This window comes from Pituophis catenifer, unplaced genomic scaffold (assembly GCF_029215685.1).
Source record: "Pituophis catenifer annectens isolate HBS135680 unplaced genomic scaffold, rPitCat1.0.hap2 SCAF_4, whole genome shotgun sequence".
Classification (NCBI taxonomy): Eukaryota; Metazoa; Chordata; class Lepidosauria; order Squamata; family Colubridae; genus Pituophis; species Pituophis catenifer.
Genome location: NW_027256884.1, coordinates 79,712,579 through 79,731,698, shown reverse-complemented (window position 1 = coordinate 79,731,698; position 19,120 = coordinate 79,712,579). Strand labels below are relative to the sequence as shown.

Below are 19,120 nucleotides of genomic sequence, written 5' to 3'. Positions count from 1 at the left end.
GCTGAAAATCAATGTATGGTAATTGTTAAAAAGAAGAATGCAATCATCTACTAAATATATCTTTTTCAGGAGGTACATATAACATGTTTTTGTGCACGCACACACACACCCAACAAGCTTAGTAATGGCTGCTAAAAATGAAAAATAATTAACTTCATTCTATCACTACAATCCTCTAGCTTTCCTTTCCTTTTTAATGAGAAGAAATGGTTCTGGACCCAATCTGAGTCTTTCAGAAAAGAAAGGAAGGCAACTGAGGTCAACCAATCTTTCTCATCTTGAAGGTTAGTCCTAGCTGGGGTAGTTTGCATAGGCAACAGTTCTCAAGTGGTATGAAAGGATGGCAAAAGGGCTAGAGATTACTCTGGAATAATAAGAGTTTTGTTTGAAAAGGAAAGGATCAGAAAGAAGCTTAGAAACTGGCTATCCAAAAGGAACATTATGTTAAAGAAAAGAATGCTACCGAAAAGCTGGCTTCCTTCAGAGCTTTTATGCCAACATAAACTGCAAAATCTAAGTAATATTTCCTCCCACTCTCCAGGGGATCTTTGTCAGTTAGGCTGAATTCTTAAGTGCTTTGTAGTTACCCTTACCCCAATATTTTAGATGTTAATCACTTGCATCCATTCACATTCAGAGCACTCAAAAAGCACTTCAGTTCTCAAAATCTATACTCATGTTTAACCTCTAAATTAAATAAAGAAAACGAAATACTTTTTTTTTTTTTAGCCACAAGGATTTTTCATATGCCTGTATATACTTTCAGTGAAATTAGGAACTAGGTTTGTATAATTTGTAAAGGTTATTTGCAGCATTTCAGCTGAATTTCTATTTTAGAAGCAAGTTTGACTCATGGATCATCTACCTCACAGATTCGGTATATGATGGATCAGTTTCCTCCACATCTGAAGAAAATATGAAAATAACATGTAGATCTAATCATTCTGAGGAAAACTATGATAATTCCTTTATTTATTACCTGTCTGTAGCTTAGAGCAAAGGGAAATGTCAGTGCATTCAGATTTGTGGCTCTGTTTTCTTTTTTCTAGAATAAACTGCAAAGTATCAGCAGAACAGCATATTAGAATAGCCCAGAATTGAAAGACAAGCCTAGAAATAAAGATCTACTGAAAGCACATCACAGAATAAGTACCTACTGAAATTAGACTTCATTTCTACATATATAATTTTAGTCAATGCAGAGAAACAAATCTGCTTTGAACTGTTTCATATTATTCCCAATGGATAACATTACAAGATTCAAAATGAATCAGATGTTATTCTGTGTTGTTTAAAAAAGACTGTATTAGATATGTTTCAAGATAAGCTTCTTTTTTTTTTAATTTTTATGTTCTGTGTTGGACATCGTTTGTGATAGTAGTAAAAAGCATTTATTTCAGAAATAAGCTTTTGGAGTTCTGAGATTGTTCTTTCAATGCCAACAAAATGGTTGCTATGAGGAAACTCCGTTGACTGAGTCTGGCCTGTCATAAAAGATAAATTTATCAGAAGGTAAACTGCTAAAGATGCAGCTCCCTGACCCTCTCTAAGCAGCAATGACAACAGGAGGAGAACAAAGGGAGCCAGAGTGATGCAAGCAGCATCATGATATTGTAACACAAGCCACTTGTCCTCATCTACATTATAATGCCATGCCCATGGCCATAAAGGAAGGATTTTGCTCCAGACTCACTGGTGTGCTCCGCTCTATCCTCCAGCTTATTTTTTTCTGACCAAACAGATATACCTCTACAGAAAACACTAGGCTGCAGTCATTCATTATTATTATTTTTAAAAATGCCCATGGGGCATATGTGGATTTAAGGCAATTCAGATTTTTTAAAGTGTTAAAAGCTGGCACCATGTTTTGCAGTATGTTCCTTTCTATTTTTAAGTAAAAAGTATTTTTAAAAATTAGTCCAAGGGGAAGATAGCCGAGCAGACACCAAGGTGGATATCTATAAGGACTTCTTGGCTCGTTTCCAGTCTTTAACCAGACCTTTGATCTGTCCTGGATAAATAACCTCAAAAAGAAAAGAAAGGTTGGTATGATTTTTTTTTTAGCTATAGAACTTCTGCTGTGAAAACAGCAGCATCTGTTTCAAAATGTCATAGTTATATATAGAAACAGCACATCTTCTTAGATGAAGCACAGGCAACAAATCCAGAAACCCACCTCCAGCTGCCTCAGTGTCAATGGAGACATGTGTTCCCTCCCTCCTGTCCAAATTCTCTGTTTGTTTAGACTTATTTTCATTACTCAGTGGGCTTCTCTATCTAATGCATTCTCTTTGCAGATTCCAAGCACATTGCAGGATGTTTAAAACTCTTAAACTGAGTAGCACTTAGGAGAGCTGCCTTGCCAAAGGAATCTGGGCGCCAATCCACAGATTTCTTACCCCACTATCCTACCACCATTTTATCTTTATAATACAGAATTTCTCCTTTTCTGGATCATAAGATGCAGTCTATATTCCCTGTCACATATGGTTAGTTTGGTACTACCAAGCCAAGGCAGATGACTTGATAACTGATGGGCAAATGTCATCTCAATTTTTCTCCAATAATAATCCATGGCCCTTCTAAGAATATTTCAGTAATCTCTATGATTCTATATATCCACAGTCTTCCCTTTCCCTCTCCTATGCCAAACGTAGATAGTTTTCCAAATGCGTAGCAAAGTATGGGAATTTCTGCTTATTAATAGTTGTCTCAAGAAACAATTGCATTTATTTTGCTTCAGATTGATTCTTCTTTTAGGCATGGTACTCTTATTACTCTTAGCAAATTACCTACATACTGGAATAACTGAAATATCACTTTTGTCTAGTTTTCTCAATATATAGCTTTTACAACCATATAATCACTGGAATTAAAACTTTGCTTTAATTATATTGAATTCTGTTGTAATAGTATTCTTATCCTTCATGATCTTGTCTAAGCTGTGATTATCTTCCTCTCCAGCATTATATAATCTTCTACTGACTTTCCGAGATTGTTCTATTGTTCAGGATAAAAAAATTCTACACTTTCACTTGTTTCCTATAAATTGTAAGTTCACTCAGTGCTAGACTTCATGCCCGGTTCAGCAATAAATTTCCACACTAAAAGATTAAGGAATTCACTAATGGCAAAGCCCACAGGAACAACATGACTAAATAAATGGCTTTACTTCAAACAAAATAGAAGCCATAGTTTATGCTGGTTAATATCAACATTATCTTAATATTTAATGCTAAACAAGATTTTTCCTCTTTGTTTTTACTTTAATAATGAGAATTTCCTAGCTTTCAAAGCTTTCAGTTAACAAAGTGGCAACATTTGCATATCTCGGTTGTTGGTGGTTTGGTGTCTAATTTTGATTCCAGGAAACATCTCTCCAGATTCTACCACTCATATTTCTTGTGTAAATTAAAGACATGTAGCATAAAACACATCCTTGTCTCACTTCCTTCCCTATTCCGAATCATTTTTAAATCTGCTCATGAAATTTTAATGTTCTTCCCCAGTAAGTATCACCAACTGTTCCTGCTCATCTGGCACATTCCAGCAGAGTGGGGATGCTCCAGGACTCTTTTAATCAATGATGTCATCTTATGGGAAGGAAGCATGCCTTATGGGTCTGTCACAAACCCCACCCTCTCGAACAGTATTCCCCCAGAGATACAGATAGACCCCTCTCTCCTAGTGTTATGGAAAGCACTTAAGACCTAGCTTTGGTCTTAGGACTGGGTTGTTATGTTGGTGAGGATCTTGGTTTGGTTTGGTTTGGTTTGGTTTGTTATTGTTTGATTGTTTTAGTCTTGGTCCCAATGGGTTGTGTGTTTTTAATGCATTCTATTATTTGCATATTTAGTTGTAAGCTACCCAGAGTCTACGGCTGTGGACTGTAACAAATTTATACATAATACATGTAAATAATAATAATGAGGAGCAGAGGAGAACAACACTGACGCCTGAATCCCTTTGGCACCTAAACTTGTGTAATGTTATAGCCATGCCTATACTATTCTCCTGGCAACAACACAGAAGTGGTTTGCTTTCTTCCATGTTTGATTCTGGAGCTCCATTTCCTAAGTTTGTTGGCTTCCCTCACACTACAAAGTCCCACCTGCCCTCATCTCATTGTTAATTCCTTTAACTTCATATCTTTCCTTTTTGACCAAGCTTGTATGATAACTCCACCAGGGTACTATCAGCTCATCAAATGTTGGAGGAAAGATATTACTGAAAAACATTATACTAAGATTATCATAGCAGTTATTTCTTAAATTTGTACTCTGCAAAGGATATTTTCTGAAAACATTCCAATTGGAAGAGTTGCAGGTTGAGCATAAATTGCATGGGATATCATTTTTTCACTTTTTTAAAGCCCTTGGTTCAAATACCATTTCAGCCCAGAACATTGAAAAATGTTAATCCAAAGCAAAACTTACAACACAAATACATATTTGAAATGACTATTTCTAAAAATAGTCAAGGTAAAAGGAATTAATAAAAATTATTAAAAATGCAAGATAGGTCTATGTTTCTCTTCTTCTCTAGGTTTGCCAATCAATATTGCTTACAAAAGCTTCAAAAAACTTTTTCTTTTACATTTGACTATTAATTCATATTTCATGTCTAGAATAAGAATGAATTCTCAGAGTGCTTCCATTAATCAAACACAGATGTGTATTCTTAGTTTAAAAGTAAGTCGACTGAAAGCTTAATAGTTTGCAAGGAGAAATAGAAGTTCATCAGGAAGTGGCTGCTGGAAATCTTATCAGGCAATCATATAATACATCTGATAAAAAAAACAAGACTTGTTTGATTTTTGTAATAATCAGCTTTGATAAGTGTGACTTCTATATTGTTTCATTCCCTAACAAGCATATTTATTTTTAAACAAATGTTTAAAAAACACAACAGGAAGCATGGGTAGCAACACTATTTCACTCCATGAACAACTACTGTATAATAGAATAAATTCTTTTTCAGTATAAAGAGGAAAATTTTCTTCTTCCAACATTAGTAGTAAAATACAAACATTATGGACTATGTATATACTGATAATTAAGCAGGTTATTTTTTTCACCATTCATAAATTTTTCATGGAGTGAAAATGTACTTCCTTAAATTAACCAACATAAATGCCTTCTACATTTATTGTGACATACCTTTGGCCAACCCAGCTGAGAAATTTGGGGCTTAATTGCAGCCTATCTGAAAAATTCTAGTTTGGGAATTGCTGTTCTCTACTATTCAGCTTAAGTTCAATTACCATCAGGAATGTTTTGAGAGTCTTATTCTCAGAAAAGTTTTAATGTAAGATAAGAAGTATTGGAAAACAAAGTTTTCTTTTAAACACAGGAATTGCTTCAGTTCTGTCAATACCTATATTGCCCTTTTATTACCTATAAAAGATCTGAAACTAAACATAACTTACCTGAAGTTATCTAAGTAAAAGTGTTATCAGCCAACCTGGTATTTACCGGTATCTATGTTGAAAGAATATATGGGCTTCTTACCTGAGTTGTTTTTGCTCGTCTGCCATGCATACTGTTGCTGTGGTTCATTTTGATGTGAGTGATTCCTTCAGAAAGGCAATGAGATTTCCGACAGGGAAGTGTGTTGTAAGTACTATAAGAAGACACATTATCCACTGTGTTTGGTGATATTTTGTGGTTTTCCATATCTGGGATATGAGACCCTATATTCCGGCAATACCCTCCTAGCATGTTACGTGGTCCACCATTTATTGTAACAATTGAACTTTTAGGAGAATACAAGTCATTCATGGAATTGGCACGCTGGCATGTGACCAATGGTTGACGACTATTACTAGGTTCTCTCCCTGGAGTCTCCTCGCCATCCTTTTCTTCAGGAGATCCTAGGATCTCTTCATTGCTTGTCAAATGTTCTTGACTAAGATCAGACAAAGAAAATTCCAAACTGTCCTCCCGCCAGATATCTGCAGACTTTGAACGTTTTTTCTTGAAAGTCATAGGCTCCAAAAATGTGGTCCCGTTTGTTGAATAAGAATGTTGCCTACCACCTACTTCAGTCAAATATGTTGACTCGTCTCTGTAGAGTCTTCCACCTTCTGAATCTGGCATGCTTTGTACCGAGGCTGCCATAAGGGCTGAACTGCTATCCATGCTTGGAGTGACAGAAGAATCAGTGTGGTAAGAAACTGGCCTCAAGCCCATATCCATTCTGTCCCCCCAGATTGGGTTTCCAAAATTCCCTAAACTGGATTCTTGAGTAAAAGATTCCAGACAATTGTCTGCTAATGATTGAGGGATGCTGGGAGTACTGCTAGATCTTGTGCTTACTTCTGAGTTTCTGTGAATAATTTTTCCTGAGGATGCATGTCTAGTCCGGCGTACTGTTTTGTTTGAAAGGCGGAGAGAACGTGATGTATGCTTTCGGCTCAAACTAGCATGTTTCTCACCATAAAATTGATGTTCTACACTTTGGCTCTCTGCATTTCCCATTGTTTTAATACCTGCAAGAATGCAAAATGTAATTGTTAGAAACTGAATATATAATGGTGCTTGATCTATGCTCTATAAACTTTAAAATGTTACTTTTTCCTTTTTTTTAAAGCCTGGAATATGTCCTTGTGTATCACTAGCAAATAGGTAACTTACATATATTCGTCTACATAGATATAATTATAAGCTCTTCTTTTCTTCCTGGGAAGTAATTATTACTGTGACCAAAGTGATTGTAATTATTAATCATTTGGATAATGTATTTTCCTACAGTATTACTTAATCTCCTTTTGCATGTTAGTATGATCCCATATGATATACCTTCTTATTATTCCTATTTATTTCAAACAAGTTTAGAGTTACATGTGACATTTTTACATTATATCTTAGCAGATGATCAACAGTTATTTAATTTGTACCATAAATAAAAGCTGCAAAATTTAGCTTGGTTGAACATAATTAAGGCTTATATTGGGTCCATTTTTTTACATTTAAAAGCATGGTATAAACACAATTGTTGGGGAAATCTGAAATAATAAAAAAGAATAGCTTTACTAGAAGCAACCCAAATATTATGTACAAGCTACAAGCATCTTTCAAGCAGTAAAATTTGACTATATATCCTACCTAAAAAAGTGAGGAATTACACCATCCAAAGTCTGTTAGATAACTCACCCTGTCACAAGACAAAACTAATCATATTGAATGAGACCTTGGCCTCAGGCAGTAGATTTTAGTAGTGTGTGTGAGCACAATTTGCTTCTTCCCACCTTTCTCTACTCACTCCATGCTTGGCAGAATCAGTAGTCCTTCCTCTCTCCTGTCTCTATTACTAGTCCTGTTGCTCGGCCTATCAAACTTTCCAAGATCAAGTTGGATAATTGTGTAACCCAGTAGGTCACCCAAACTTAGAACTTTATTGTCACTTTGAATGTACACTCATCACCATACATTAAAATGAAATTTCGTTGCATACAGCTCTCAAGGGGTCACCACTTCCAATATACACTACATAAACATGACTAAATAAATAAATAAATAAATAAATATGCATATACCCACATATATTATATGACACAGAGAAACAACACAGTCTAGTTTGGATGTATACATGTACATGGTGAGAAAAATGAATCTTGCAAGTTTACCAGACAGATGGCATGAGAAACAAAGCTGTTAAAGAATTGGGTAGTCCTGCTAGAAATACTTCGAAATCTCCTCCCAGAAGAGAGCAACAGGAACAGACCATGAAGTGGGTGTGTAGGGTCTCTAAAATGCTTTGAGTTCTAAGCACACAGCGCTTATAAGCAGTACCCTGAATGACAGGAAGCGAGCTATAATCTTCTTGGCTATCCTTACCACTCTCTGAATGGACTTTCTCTCTGAGGCATTGCAACCACCAAATCAAACAGTGATGCAGTTTGTTAAAACGCTCTCGATCGTGCCTCTGTAAAAAGTGGCCAGGACGGAAGGAGAAAGATGTGCTCTCCTCATCCGACACAGGAAATGCAGACGCTGGGTTACATACTAGTCTATGCTGCTTGACTGATTTCTCATTTTTATATTTCTCCTTTTGGCACAGACTGATAACTAGTTGTTGATTCATTTAGTTGAAATTGTTTGCAGTTAGTTGAGAAGCACCATCTTCTCTTTAAGCAGTAAGACGTTTTCCACCAGTCCTGATAAAATTATATGCCAGGTTTTCCCAATCTAGTATCCTCCAAATGTATGAATTACAGTCAGTATGGCAAACTTCTGAGAAAAGCTGCCCCATGTTCTTCTTTCTGACAAAGTTTATGAATGATGCAGAGAATAGTTCCTTCACGTTTCATACTTTTAAATGTTTTCTGGAAAATGTTATTCCCTTTCCTAACTTCCAAAGTTTAAAAAACAAAGAATATATGCCTTGCTATTTAACAATCCTAAACAGAAGCACAAAAGTTTAGTTTTAAAGATTTATGATCGCTAATTTGTATCAAAGAATGTGTGTGAGTGTGTCTCTCTTAGCTGCAATTACTAGTTCTGAGACAATCCTAGGTCACCTTTTCAGAAATTCCAGAGTGTTCAATTATCCCAAGGTTAGTATGTTTAGAGGATTAGTCTTCACTCATTTTCTATATTGAATTAGGGAAGAAACATAAAGATAAAATTTGAGAACTGCCAGACATTGTTTTTCAGTAGCAACCATATTTCACCTTGGTTTTTTAAAGCTGTAAAAATTTGTTCTGTGACAGATCACTCTCAAGAATATGAGATCACTGTGTGAGAAAAAGCATGAAGACGTTTTAGAAGTTACTCATTCTAGACTGACTGAATACAGAAACTCCATCCCTAGACATGTCAAAACTTGCACTCAGAAAGGCAACTGGAGACAATGTGCTGTTCAGTTAAGACCTACCATGAACCATACATAAAATATAAATAATGGACATAAATGTACAAAATGTAAAAAGGTTCTCTATTCCCCCACCCCACAAAGTAATCTTAGGGTAATCTATCCTGAATGAAAAATAAAAGCAGCTAAGAGAAAAGTGTATTAATGCAAGTAGAAATATATTTGCTACCACAAAGAATCTTAGATAATGGTTCCCTGTGTACTGCTATGTTTGGGAATACAAACAGAGGAAGTAATGAAAATGCTTTACCCACCAATATCATATGATAATAGGACAGTACTCTGACCTAAGCATCTCTAATACATTAGAGCTGATATAGATTCAGAGCCTGTAATGTGCCATGAATGCTGTTCAAATAGCAAAACACATTCTTTAATTTTTAAAGATTTTCTCATCAGTACGCAAAGGTTACGGGGACAAAGAAAATGTTAATCCTACTACAGTTTTTGCACTGTTCAATTATTTAGAATGAGGTAAAATACTAGCGAGGCTACATCCTGGCTATGTATCTGAGGTAAAACAATTGAAAAAGCAAAATAAGCAGTGCTGCACCCCCATCCATCCCGCCCCAAATTTCAAAATCTTTCTTAGGCCAATACATTTCCAAGGTGAAACGTTTCAATGAAAGAAGGCTTATTGCTGTGATATGTCTGTTGGGTAAGTGGGTAAGTAAGTAAGTAAGTAAGTAAGTAAGTAAGTAAGTAAGTAAGTAAGTAAATAAATAAATAAATAAATAAATAAATAAATAAATAAATAAATAAATAAATAAATAAATAAATAAATAAATGTAGTACCTAAAATAAATATTGAAGTACAATTTGTTTAGTATAATAGGCTCTTAAAACAAAATGGCCTTTGTAATTTAAAAAAAAAAAGGGTGGTGTTTTGGCCTGCACAGTTCCCTGGAGCTTTCACATTCAAAACTCATAAAGGAAAAAAGAATAATTATTTGCTTTTTGAATCTCAATTCTGCAATTAATTTACTAGGAAACTAACACAGTCCACCCTTTCTCAGCTTTGACCACTCTTCTGTAATAAGGAATATTGATCTCGTTTTGGTAGTTGTTATAACACATTACAGATGTATGACTTTCAATTCTATGAAATAAATCAATAAAAAAAAAAAGTGAAAATACTAGACCAACTTCTTATGTTTGTTCCTACAAACAAAAGATGCCTCCTCTTGAAGATACTATATATCCTTTCAAATATTTCCTGTTTAAGGATGAAGCTTCCTGGGTGGTTCTAAATCTCTCCCTCTCTCATAGGATTGTTCAGTTTATAACTCTGAAGTCCTCAAGGGAAAATGGAACGTAAATCTAATCAACATCAATTAATAGTAATAATTAAACTAATAAAAATGAACTGGGTACTTTCTAGATTACAGCTCTTGATTTTATTGCTAAGACATCTCAGCTATTTATGTGACAAATCTTTGCAGAACAATACATTAATACAGTATATTAATTATAAATGAAATCTATTGGTTTTCCCAGCTCCTGCTTCCTAACAAATCGTATTACTAAGTATTTCGTTATTGTTTTTTTTTCTTTATTAACTTTACTTGAAATTACAAACTAAATTAAAATCTCCAAAATTCTAGCTCTCCTGAATTTACACCATCACCATTAAATGTGAAGTACCTTACAAGACAACAGATTGCAAACTTAAATTAGATTCTGGTGGGAGGCTATTACCATCAGCTCTGTACTTTCTGCTGCAAGCGAAGTTTTAAGACTGTGAAAACGGGAAGAAAGGTTCAACACTACAAAACTTTTGTCCCCTAAACTAAATGTATTCTTGGCTCAAACTATATATGACAGCAGCAGGTTAATTATTTTAAAGCCAAGTCTGTCTCAACTACTTTTAACAGAGAAAAACAAGGTGGTTTCCAAGGCTAATAATGCTAGCGGATACCGTCTTTGAAGACTCCAGGGCCCTGGTCTAATATCTGTAGCTCCTTCTTTCTTTTGATAGTTAGCCTGCTGCAAAGCAAAGCATCTACCATTTCTGGAGCTCTGGCATAGGACCCTCTATGTACTCTTACCAAATGGAAAAGGTCAGTGACTGCAACCCCATGTTTTCTTTCGAAGTGTGTTCACAGCCCTTTCTGCTCCAAAAAATGGGCTGGCAAAGTGAAGTGAAGGGAGTAGTGACAGGGTGTGTCTGTGTGTGTTTTTTTTCAATTTATCTTCTAGCAAATCTTATTTTGTATAAAATGAAAAATCTTCAGAAGCCATATTAACTTTGTGTTTTTATTTTGCTTAATTGTAACAGACTACACTAATCTTTATTAGCATGCCACAGCAGCAAATGTTTCAGTTTTAATGGTCTGTGGCCATTTATAATCCACTATTTATCCATTAAAGGACAAAACGCATTTTAAAGTTGGCCGGTAAGCAATTCAAACCTGGAGGGGAAAGGGATGTGTGTGCTATCAGTAGTGAGTGGATGGGAAGTCAACAGGTATAATGATAAGATATGTTCTGATTTCAAAAATGGCATTCCTGATAGAAAGCTCTCATACAAAAATGCATAGAACCTACATACCTCACCCAGCAAGTCCTGAAGCACTGCCCTACTCTCTTAAGGAAAAATGTGGAATTTAGATTTCTAACAAAATGAGCAGTTACTGGAGCTGCATGTATGTCATCACCTGCCACTCAAAGGCTTCATTATTGTCTTGTAGGAGCCTGTGAATATATGCCAAAATCCTGGTGGGGAAGAAAAAAGAGAGAAGCAAAACAAAAGTTTAGCCAAAATGGGTATAAAGTCCCATTTTCATCATTTACACTTATCATTTATGTGCTGACGTTATAAAAACCATGTTACAGTACATAATACAACCTTTCTGTTGTATTCTAAAGATGGGGGGGGTAGGGTTGACTTATAGAAATTATCATTAAAAAATAGTCTAACACAAATGCAAACCTAAAATGGCATCTCTTGGTTTAAATAGGAGTAAAACGCAAAGATGTGAAGTGAAGAAATGAAGATTCTAATTAGATGGCCCTTCTTTGCTATTTCCAAAAATCGCTATATGAAGCAACTCTCGCACAGCCCCCTCAATAAGAAAAGAAAGAAACCCATTGAAAAGCCTTTTACATTCATGTGAATTTCAGAACCTGCAAGTTGAATTTAAAGGGCAGCACTTGGAGAAACAGGTTTGACTGGCTTCACTGAAATTCATTGCACAATTTAAAAAATGACTAACAGTATAGGGTGAAACTGAATGAGACATACGTATGACCAGATTTTCCCATACATTTTTACTTTAACGGCAACATTTACATTTGTAAAAAAAATGTTCCCATTAAAAAAGAATTATCCAAAAATTAAGAGAAGGTGTGATATTTTGATATCTTTGTTACCTATTACACTGAAAACACCACCTGTTCCTTAAAGTCTAACAAATAGGCAAATCATTCCCATTTAAATAGTTTCATTAGCATGCCAGTTGCCAACAATCTTCAAAGCTAGATTCACAACACTTTGCAAGTTGTTCGCCTAGATTTGGGTATTCACTTTACATTATTATTCATACACTTCATAGATATATACATGTGGATTGATAATAGAAAATATTTGGTACATGTTACCGTACTTTGAACCAAATTATTTGGGAACAGAATACTGTAACTATTTTCCCAGATTATTGCACAGATTTGTTCCACATGCTCCTCTAAGACAAACCCTCAGGATGCAATGATTCCACAAATCAAAGTTTGCCATTATGTGACAGAGGGATGGGCTTAGGTCTCCTTCTGTCCTTCATGTGACTCTTTTTTCCTAAATGAAATACTAATTTACAAGAAGTTTGTAATTTACTTAAAAGTTTCAAGTGTAAATGACAGGATATGATTTGCCAAAAAGGGAGAACATGTGAGAAAGAAGGAAATCACCAGGACACAACCAAATTAAAAGGTTTGTTGCAGGATCCAATCTGAGTCTATCACTAGGACCAAAGGTTTATTCCTCAAAGTTTTTGGACTTGTGCTGGAGCCCATCATCAGGGAACTTCACTCTCTTCAGAATATGTGCATATTCTGGAGAGAGAGAGAAGTTCCCTGACGATGGGCTCCAGCCCGAAAGCTTGGAAGAACAAACTTTTGATACCAGTGACCGATTCAGATTAGATCCTGCAACATTATCCTGAGACACATATATTTACCTTCATTTGCTAAAATGTTTGTGTCTGAAACTAGCTATATTTCAACTCTATACTAAGTCTCACTAACCTCAATTTGTGCATCATGTCTTACGTGGAGACCTAAGATCACAGCCTTAAATTACAGTATTTTGTTGAACAGCACTTTCTGTGATTATTTGGGCCATCTCTAAATGCAGCGACAATAATTATTGGGTCATGCTAGTTCAAGGCACTGTAATCTCACCACTTCATATTCTATTACCACCTCTAAAGTCAACTACTGTCATGTACTTTAGGTGGAGCTACTTTTTGAAGACTACTTGGAAGCTACAGTTGACATCTGCCTCTAAATGCTCATATCCAGAGACAACTATTACTCAATTGCAATCAGTATTTATCAATCAATTAACTATGCCTGAAAAAAAGCCCATGCTCAAAATCTAAACTTTTATGAACTCATCACTCTGGGATACAAAAGGTCTAGTTCACAAGCCAAAGCGAATCTCTTCATCTCAGCTAATTAAAGGGCTCTTAGAGAAATGCTAAATTTGAACTATAACAGTTATTAACAAGAAAGATCACTCAAAGCTAAGCACTTCTGGTTTCTCAACCTCAAAAAGGGATAAGAAAAAATTGTTTCCATGAGGAACAGAGTAAACCCACTGGAGAAACATTCCAATTAGACCAAACAGCTGAGTTCCTAGGAAAGATTAATATGTTTATATGGCATTTGACCATTTCACTTAGCTGGAGGACACCTGTGCTCAGGTGCTGTGCTTAGATTTGCCCCAGGCCAACCCTAAGAACAGAGACTCCCTTTTAGAAGCATGCACAGTAATTTTTTTCTAGTGCATCAGTTTACAATACAATAGAGGCCTTTTAATCTATCCATTTATAAGGCAGTCTTTATTAATATGGAGTGGAGGGTTAGCCACAAAAGCCCTTTTTCTTCCTTAGCCATTTACTCAGAAACTAGAGAGCACTGCACATAGAAAGTGAGTTTACTATGTTCCTTTTCCTATCTAACCTCTCATAAACAGACAACTAAACTGGGAGGTCAAACAAATTTACAAACTACAATAGGTAGGCAATTATGCTAAAGCTTAATCCAAAAACAGCCCAATATTTGAACTGAGCTAATCAACCTAAAATTCCAAATCCAAAATGGCATTAAGTCAAGGCAAAGTAAATATATCAAGGTCAGCAGTATTTCAGGCAGCTATTTAGTGAAGCACATCAAAGATGAACCCATCTCTGACTCACATCCAGATGGTAAACTTTAGGTCCAGATTTCAAATCTCTGTTCTAATCACGCTGGACTGCATTCACTCAGCTCAGAATGTCGGTGTATTCCAGGAGCACAAAAACTGTCCAATTTCACATTCCTGATATATTTTAGCTCTCGGACATCTCACCTGGGGTTGATGATTTGGAGGATGCTCTGAGGAGTTCCAGTCAGAGCTGGGCCCACAAGTATTTTGTTAATGGAGGTCAAACCTTCCAGCCTAGTCCTGTTGGGCCACTGCTTATAGATTTTGTTCTCCAAGATCTTCCCTGTTCTTCCCTATCCTCTGAGCATGAGAAAGGAGCTATGACATCCAGAATCCAAAGGCAGATTTGGATGGTTTGCTAGTATTTCTTTTCAGCCAATCAAGCAAGTCCTTGAGTGAAAGGGTTACTTACCCGCTGAATGCTTATACGGTGGATTATACCAACTAAGTACACACAGTATTACTTCCATCTGTAAAATACATCCCTAGCCACTGTAAATGGCTTTAAGAAATGAGTTTGAAACTATTTTTATTTTACCATTTCTAAGATACAAGCTCCCAGCTATATTACCACAGCATGAGTGCTCACTTTGCCTTCTAATTTTATTTTATTGTTAAACTGGCAAACAACAGCAATTATATAGCACTGGGTAAGTAGTTTCTCCCTTTGTTTCCTTTTGCCCCTTTCTCTTAATTACTGGTAATATAGGAATGTCCCTGCTCTCTTTCCTCGTCCTTGATCTCACTTGTCTCTCCTTATAACTCTGAAACTGTTGGGTCCCCTGAATTTTTTTATTTATTTATTTAATTGGCTTGTTTGGGTTTTGCTCATGATTCAGAGCATGGAAAAGTGATATTCAGATATTTCAAAAGTGCAATCATCTTGCAATCCATTCATGCAATGTATTATCCTTATCATCATCATTGGACCCGAGTTCAGATTATCACCAGGCAAAAAAAGTGCTATTTGAGATTACTTTTATGTTGATAATGGATTTCAAAATGTAAGTGTGATTCTACTATGCTTATTTCTGAAGAAATTCATGTAGCATATTATATTGCAGAAATAATCCTGTGGTTGGAAGATATGGTTGAGAAGCTTGAGTTTACAATATGCAAAGAGAATCAAAGTACCTACACAGCAAAAATACATTTTGCAAACTATAGCTGATATAAATCTGATTTAATGTCCATGTCCAAAGGAGAAACTTATCACAGGAGTCGTTATAACTTCCCACTCCATAAATATATTGATGGGATTTTCACTCAGTGAATATGCAGCAACAAGTAGATGTTCTGAAAGAATAAGTGGAAAGATTTCTTTCTCTCTTTCTTTTCTTCCTTCCTTCCTTCCTTCCTTCCTTCCTTCCTTCCTTTCTTTCTTCAGAAAGCAGCTATCTTCTCAGGCATATTTGTCTATTCATGGAACATTCGCAAACAAAGCTGCAGATAAAACTGTCAAATAAATGATTCATCCCAGTATGAAGATCAATCCTACACAAAACTATAAATAGAAAGTTAATTATCCCTCCCCAAAGACCTTGTATTTATATGTAACTGACATGTCACATCCTCCAAACAACAATAAATCAGCAAATGAGAAATAGGAATTAATAATCTACAAAAGGAGGAGTTTGGAATAGCATTACAATACGCTCTAAGGTCATTAGGCAGCCTTCTTCAACCTGATGACTTCTGGACATTTTGATTTCCAATTCACAGAATCCCTAGTCAGAATAGGCAATGGGAATAAAACACAAAGCAGACACAAGGATGGAGCTCTGCAGGATGAAGGGAAAAGCATTAGAGATATTTTTCTCATCACTGGTTCATATCTGTTACTTTAGATAGGAGAATGACCATCAGTGGTCTTTGATGTGCTAACACAGTAGGGTACAATTAAGAGTGTTGTAATTAAAAGATGCCGCTGGATCTACAGCTGTCAATAATGGCAATAATTGTGGGGGAGGGGTGTGTTCTTTTTATTGTGTAAATATAATTCTTGATACATTGTTATTTCAGTACAATGATATTTATATAATATACTTTAAGTTGTTAACATTCCATTGTTTAGATACCAAAGTCTGGCATGGTAGCCTAGTGATGAAGATGCTCTCCTCCTACTCAGAATGTTGAGAGTTCAAATCTAGGTACTGACACATGTTTCTCTTCTACAGCACAAAGAAAAAATATCTACTGCAAACTCCATGTAGGTATCAAGAAAGGCTTCCAGCCAGTAAATGCTCAGCTCCACCCAGTAACCCTGATTCTATCCTGAATTAAGGGATTACAGGATTGTAAAAAGAAAAAAAAAGTGCATTGGATACAAAAAAGAGGGGGAAAGCTGGATATTCTATCATTATTAATTATGGTGTATTAATTACCAGTGTTATTAAAATTATAATCATAATGTTTTAATTGTAATAATCCAAAATATTTTTGTTTCTTGTGGCTATGAACAGAGAGGATTAAGAACAAATATGAAGTTCTACTAGTCTGCTTCAATAAATGGAATGACTGTTACACTTCTTTGTATGAATTAGTTCTTCAAGCAAGACAGAGGAAAGCAACAAGTGACCTGCGGATCACACATATCTCCAACTGCTTCTTTTGTAGACCACTACCAAATTTAGAGGTAAAACACTTCCACCAAATTAATGGTCATTCTATCTTTTTCAACTAAGATTTAAAAATAAAATTTAAAATAAGCCATTAAAAAAAGGAAAATCCTGGTCTACCAATTTCGATTCCCTTTTATGATGGAGAGGACGGCTGAGAGGAGGAGAGAGCAAGAGCAGTTCAAGCTCCGACTGAACAAGTCATCTCTCTGCAGTGTTTTAGCTAAATGTTTTCTCTCAGGACTGCTTAAATAAATAAACACCCACAATCTTAATTGAGTCAAAAAGCATCTAGCTAATTATGTATTTTTCAGGAAAATTCTCATAATCTAGAAACCTCCCAGATTCTATCCTGGCTCTAGCCTCCATCCGCCAAATCTGGGTGTCTGATCTGGGCATTTTCAAAATAAGTTTCCTAGTATTCTACCAGCTATAAACAAATGTCAGTAAATAAACAACAAAACAGATTTGGAATAATTTTATTACTGAAGTGGAACTGGTCTCTCATTAGTTCAATGCCCATCCAGAATAACTGAAGAACAGAATGAGATGGTGTATTGCAGCCCAGAGAAAGAAAATATGCAGCAACCATTAGGTTACCAAAAATAACTTAATCCTGGAAATAGGAAAGCATGAGAAAGTAAGTCAAGATTGTCTCACCTTGACTCTCCTTGATATGAGGAGGAGGAAAGGAGAAATTCTGTCAGGCTTTCACAATTCTGCTACTATAGCCCATACCAATGAAGTTCTAATATTTCTTGGATGTCCTAACATGGCCTACCTCAAGCGGCTTTTACTTTGATAAGGTAGTAACCAAATACCTGCCCTCACAACAAAATTGACATGAAAAATCAAACAGAGGTATGAACATCTTACAAGAAATCAGGATATAAATATAATCAAAATATTAATACATAAAGAATTTACATCATAGCCTAAAGAGTGAGCCAGGTACAGATACCTACAACTCATCTCCAGCCTCATCTGCATTCTGAACGCCAATTCATTACCCAGTAATTAGTCTGATGTTAACTATCCTTTCAGGTCCAATAATCCAAGACTATGATTCCACAAAGCTAGCAGTTTGCACAAACTTTCATATGCCATATTTTAACAACTTCATTTTTTATCTTCAATGGAAAAAACAAACAGTCACACAAGCATCTTGACACACACACACACACACCAACAGATTTGTTCAGTGAAATTAATGGGTCAATTCTCAGAATTTAGAGATTTTAATCCAAACACATTGAAAAGTGGCCAATTTGTAGAAAGCTAATATACAGTATATGGCAAGTTGCACATTAGAGCACATTTACATTCTACATCAAAGTAAATCACTCTCACGCATTCAGATATATATTGCTATATCTGAATCTACTTACATATTATACCTAAATATGCAGAATGATAAGAGGACTTATACTATTTTTCCTTCTTTAAGGCTTCCTTAAAGCTTCTTTTAAAAATAATCAATTTCATAATTATTTTTAAAGGATATTTTGAATTATTTGTATGCTGGTTTGTAGAGAGCTTAATTAATATTGGTGGAATATCACACTATCACCCTACGCTAATATTGATTTTCTCCACTCTCCTTCCAAGTGAACTTCCAAGTTCATTTGTTTAAAACATTTGTATTAAGTATTTGACTCCTTCTTATTTTTTCTTGGAGGGCAGATAGCTTATAAATGTTTAGATAGATGATAAGATAGATGATATAGATAGATATTATTACCATAAAATGCAATCATGATAGAAGGCCAGGCAAACATAATGATCACTTTGTCACAGTGCAACTTCATCAATATATGTATTTATACAAAAGTTTTCTACTTGAAGGAGGAGAAAGAGGGAAAGGCAATCAGACACAGGCTGATGAAATCTGATACACTTAACCTATCTACACGAATTCAAGATATTTTATTATCAGTCTGTAGCACGTCTAAGATTATTTTTCAAATTTTAAACAAGAATGAAGGAAGGAATGTTAACCAGTTACTGATGCTAAGGAACTTTTTTTAGCACACCATATAAGCCATACCTAAAGGCATGCTGTGAAGTGCATTTGAAGCAACTAAAAAAGATCCAAAATCATTTTTTGCACTGAGCATGTCCTTTAGACAATGTAAGGGTGTTTTAAATTAGGATAACTAATTCTATGCGAATTCTACAATAGAAAAAATGCCAATGTGATGCAAGG

General features: G+C 35.4%; 1 protein-coding gene across 4 annotated transcripts in view; it reads right to left on the bottom strand.

Annotated features, from left to right (window-relative positions):
- The window catches only part of TIAM1 (TIAM Rac1 associated GEF 1), an 87,871-nt gene extending 81,392 nt beyond the window's left edge, over positions 1-6,479 (bottom strand). For all 4 annotated transcript variants that reach the window (XM_070943562.1, XM_070943564.1, XM_070943563.1 and 1 more), the window contains exon 1: positions 5,511-6,479. In XM_070943562.1, coding sequence (XP_070799663.1) covers positions 5,511-6,479 — 969 coding nt within the window. The remainder of the gene's footprint in view (positions 1-5,510) is intronic.
- Positions 6,480-19,120: the final 12,641 nt, after the last annotated feature.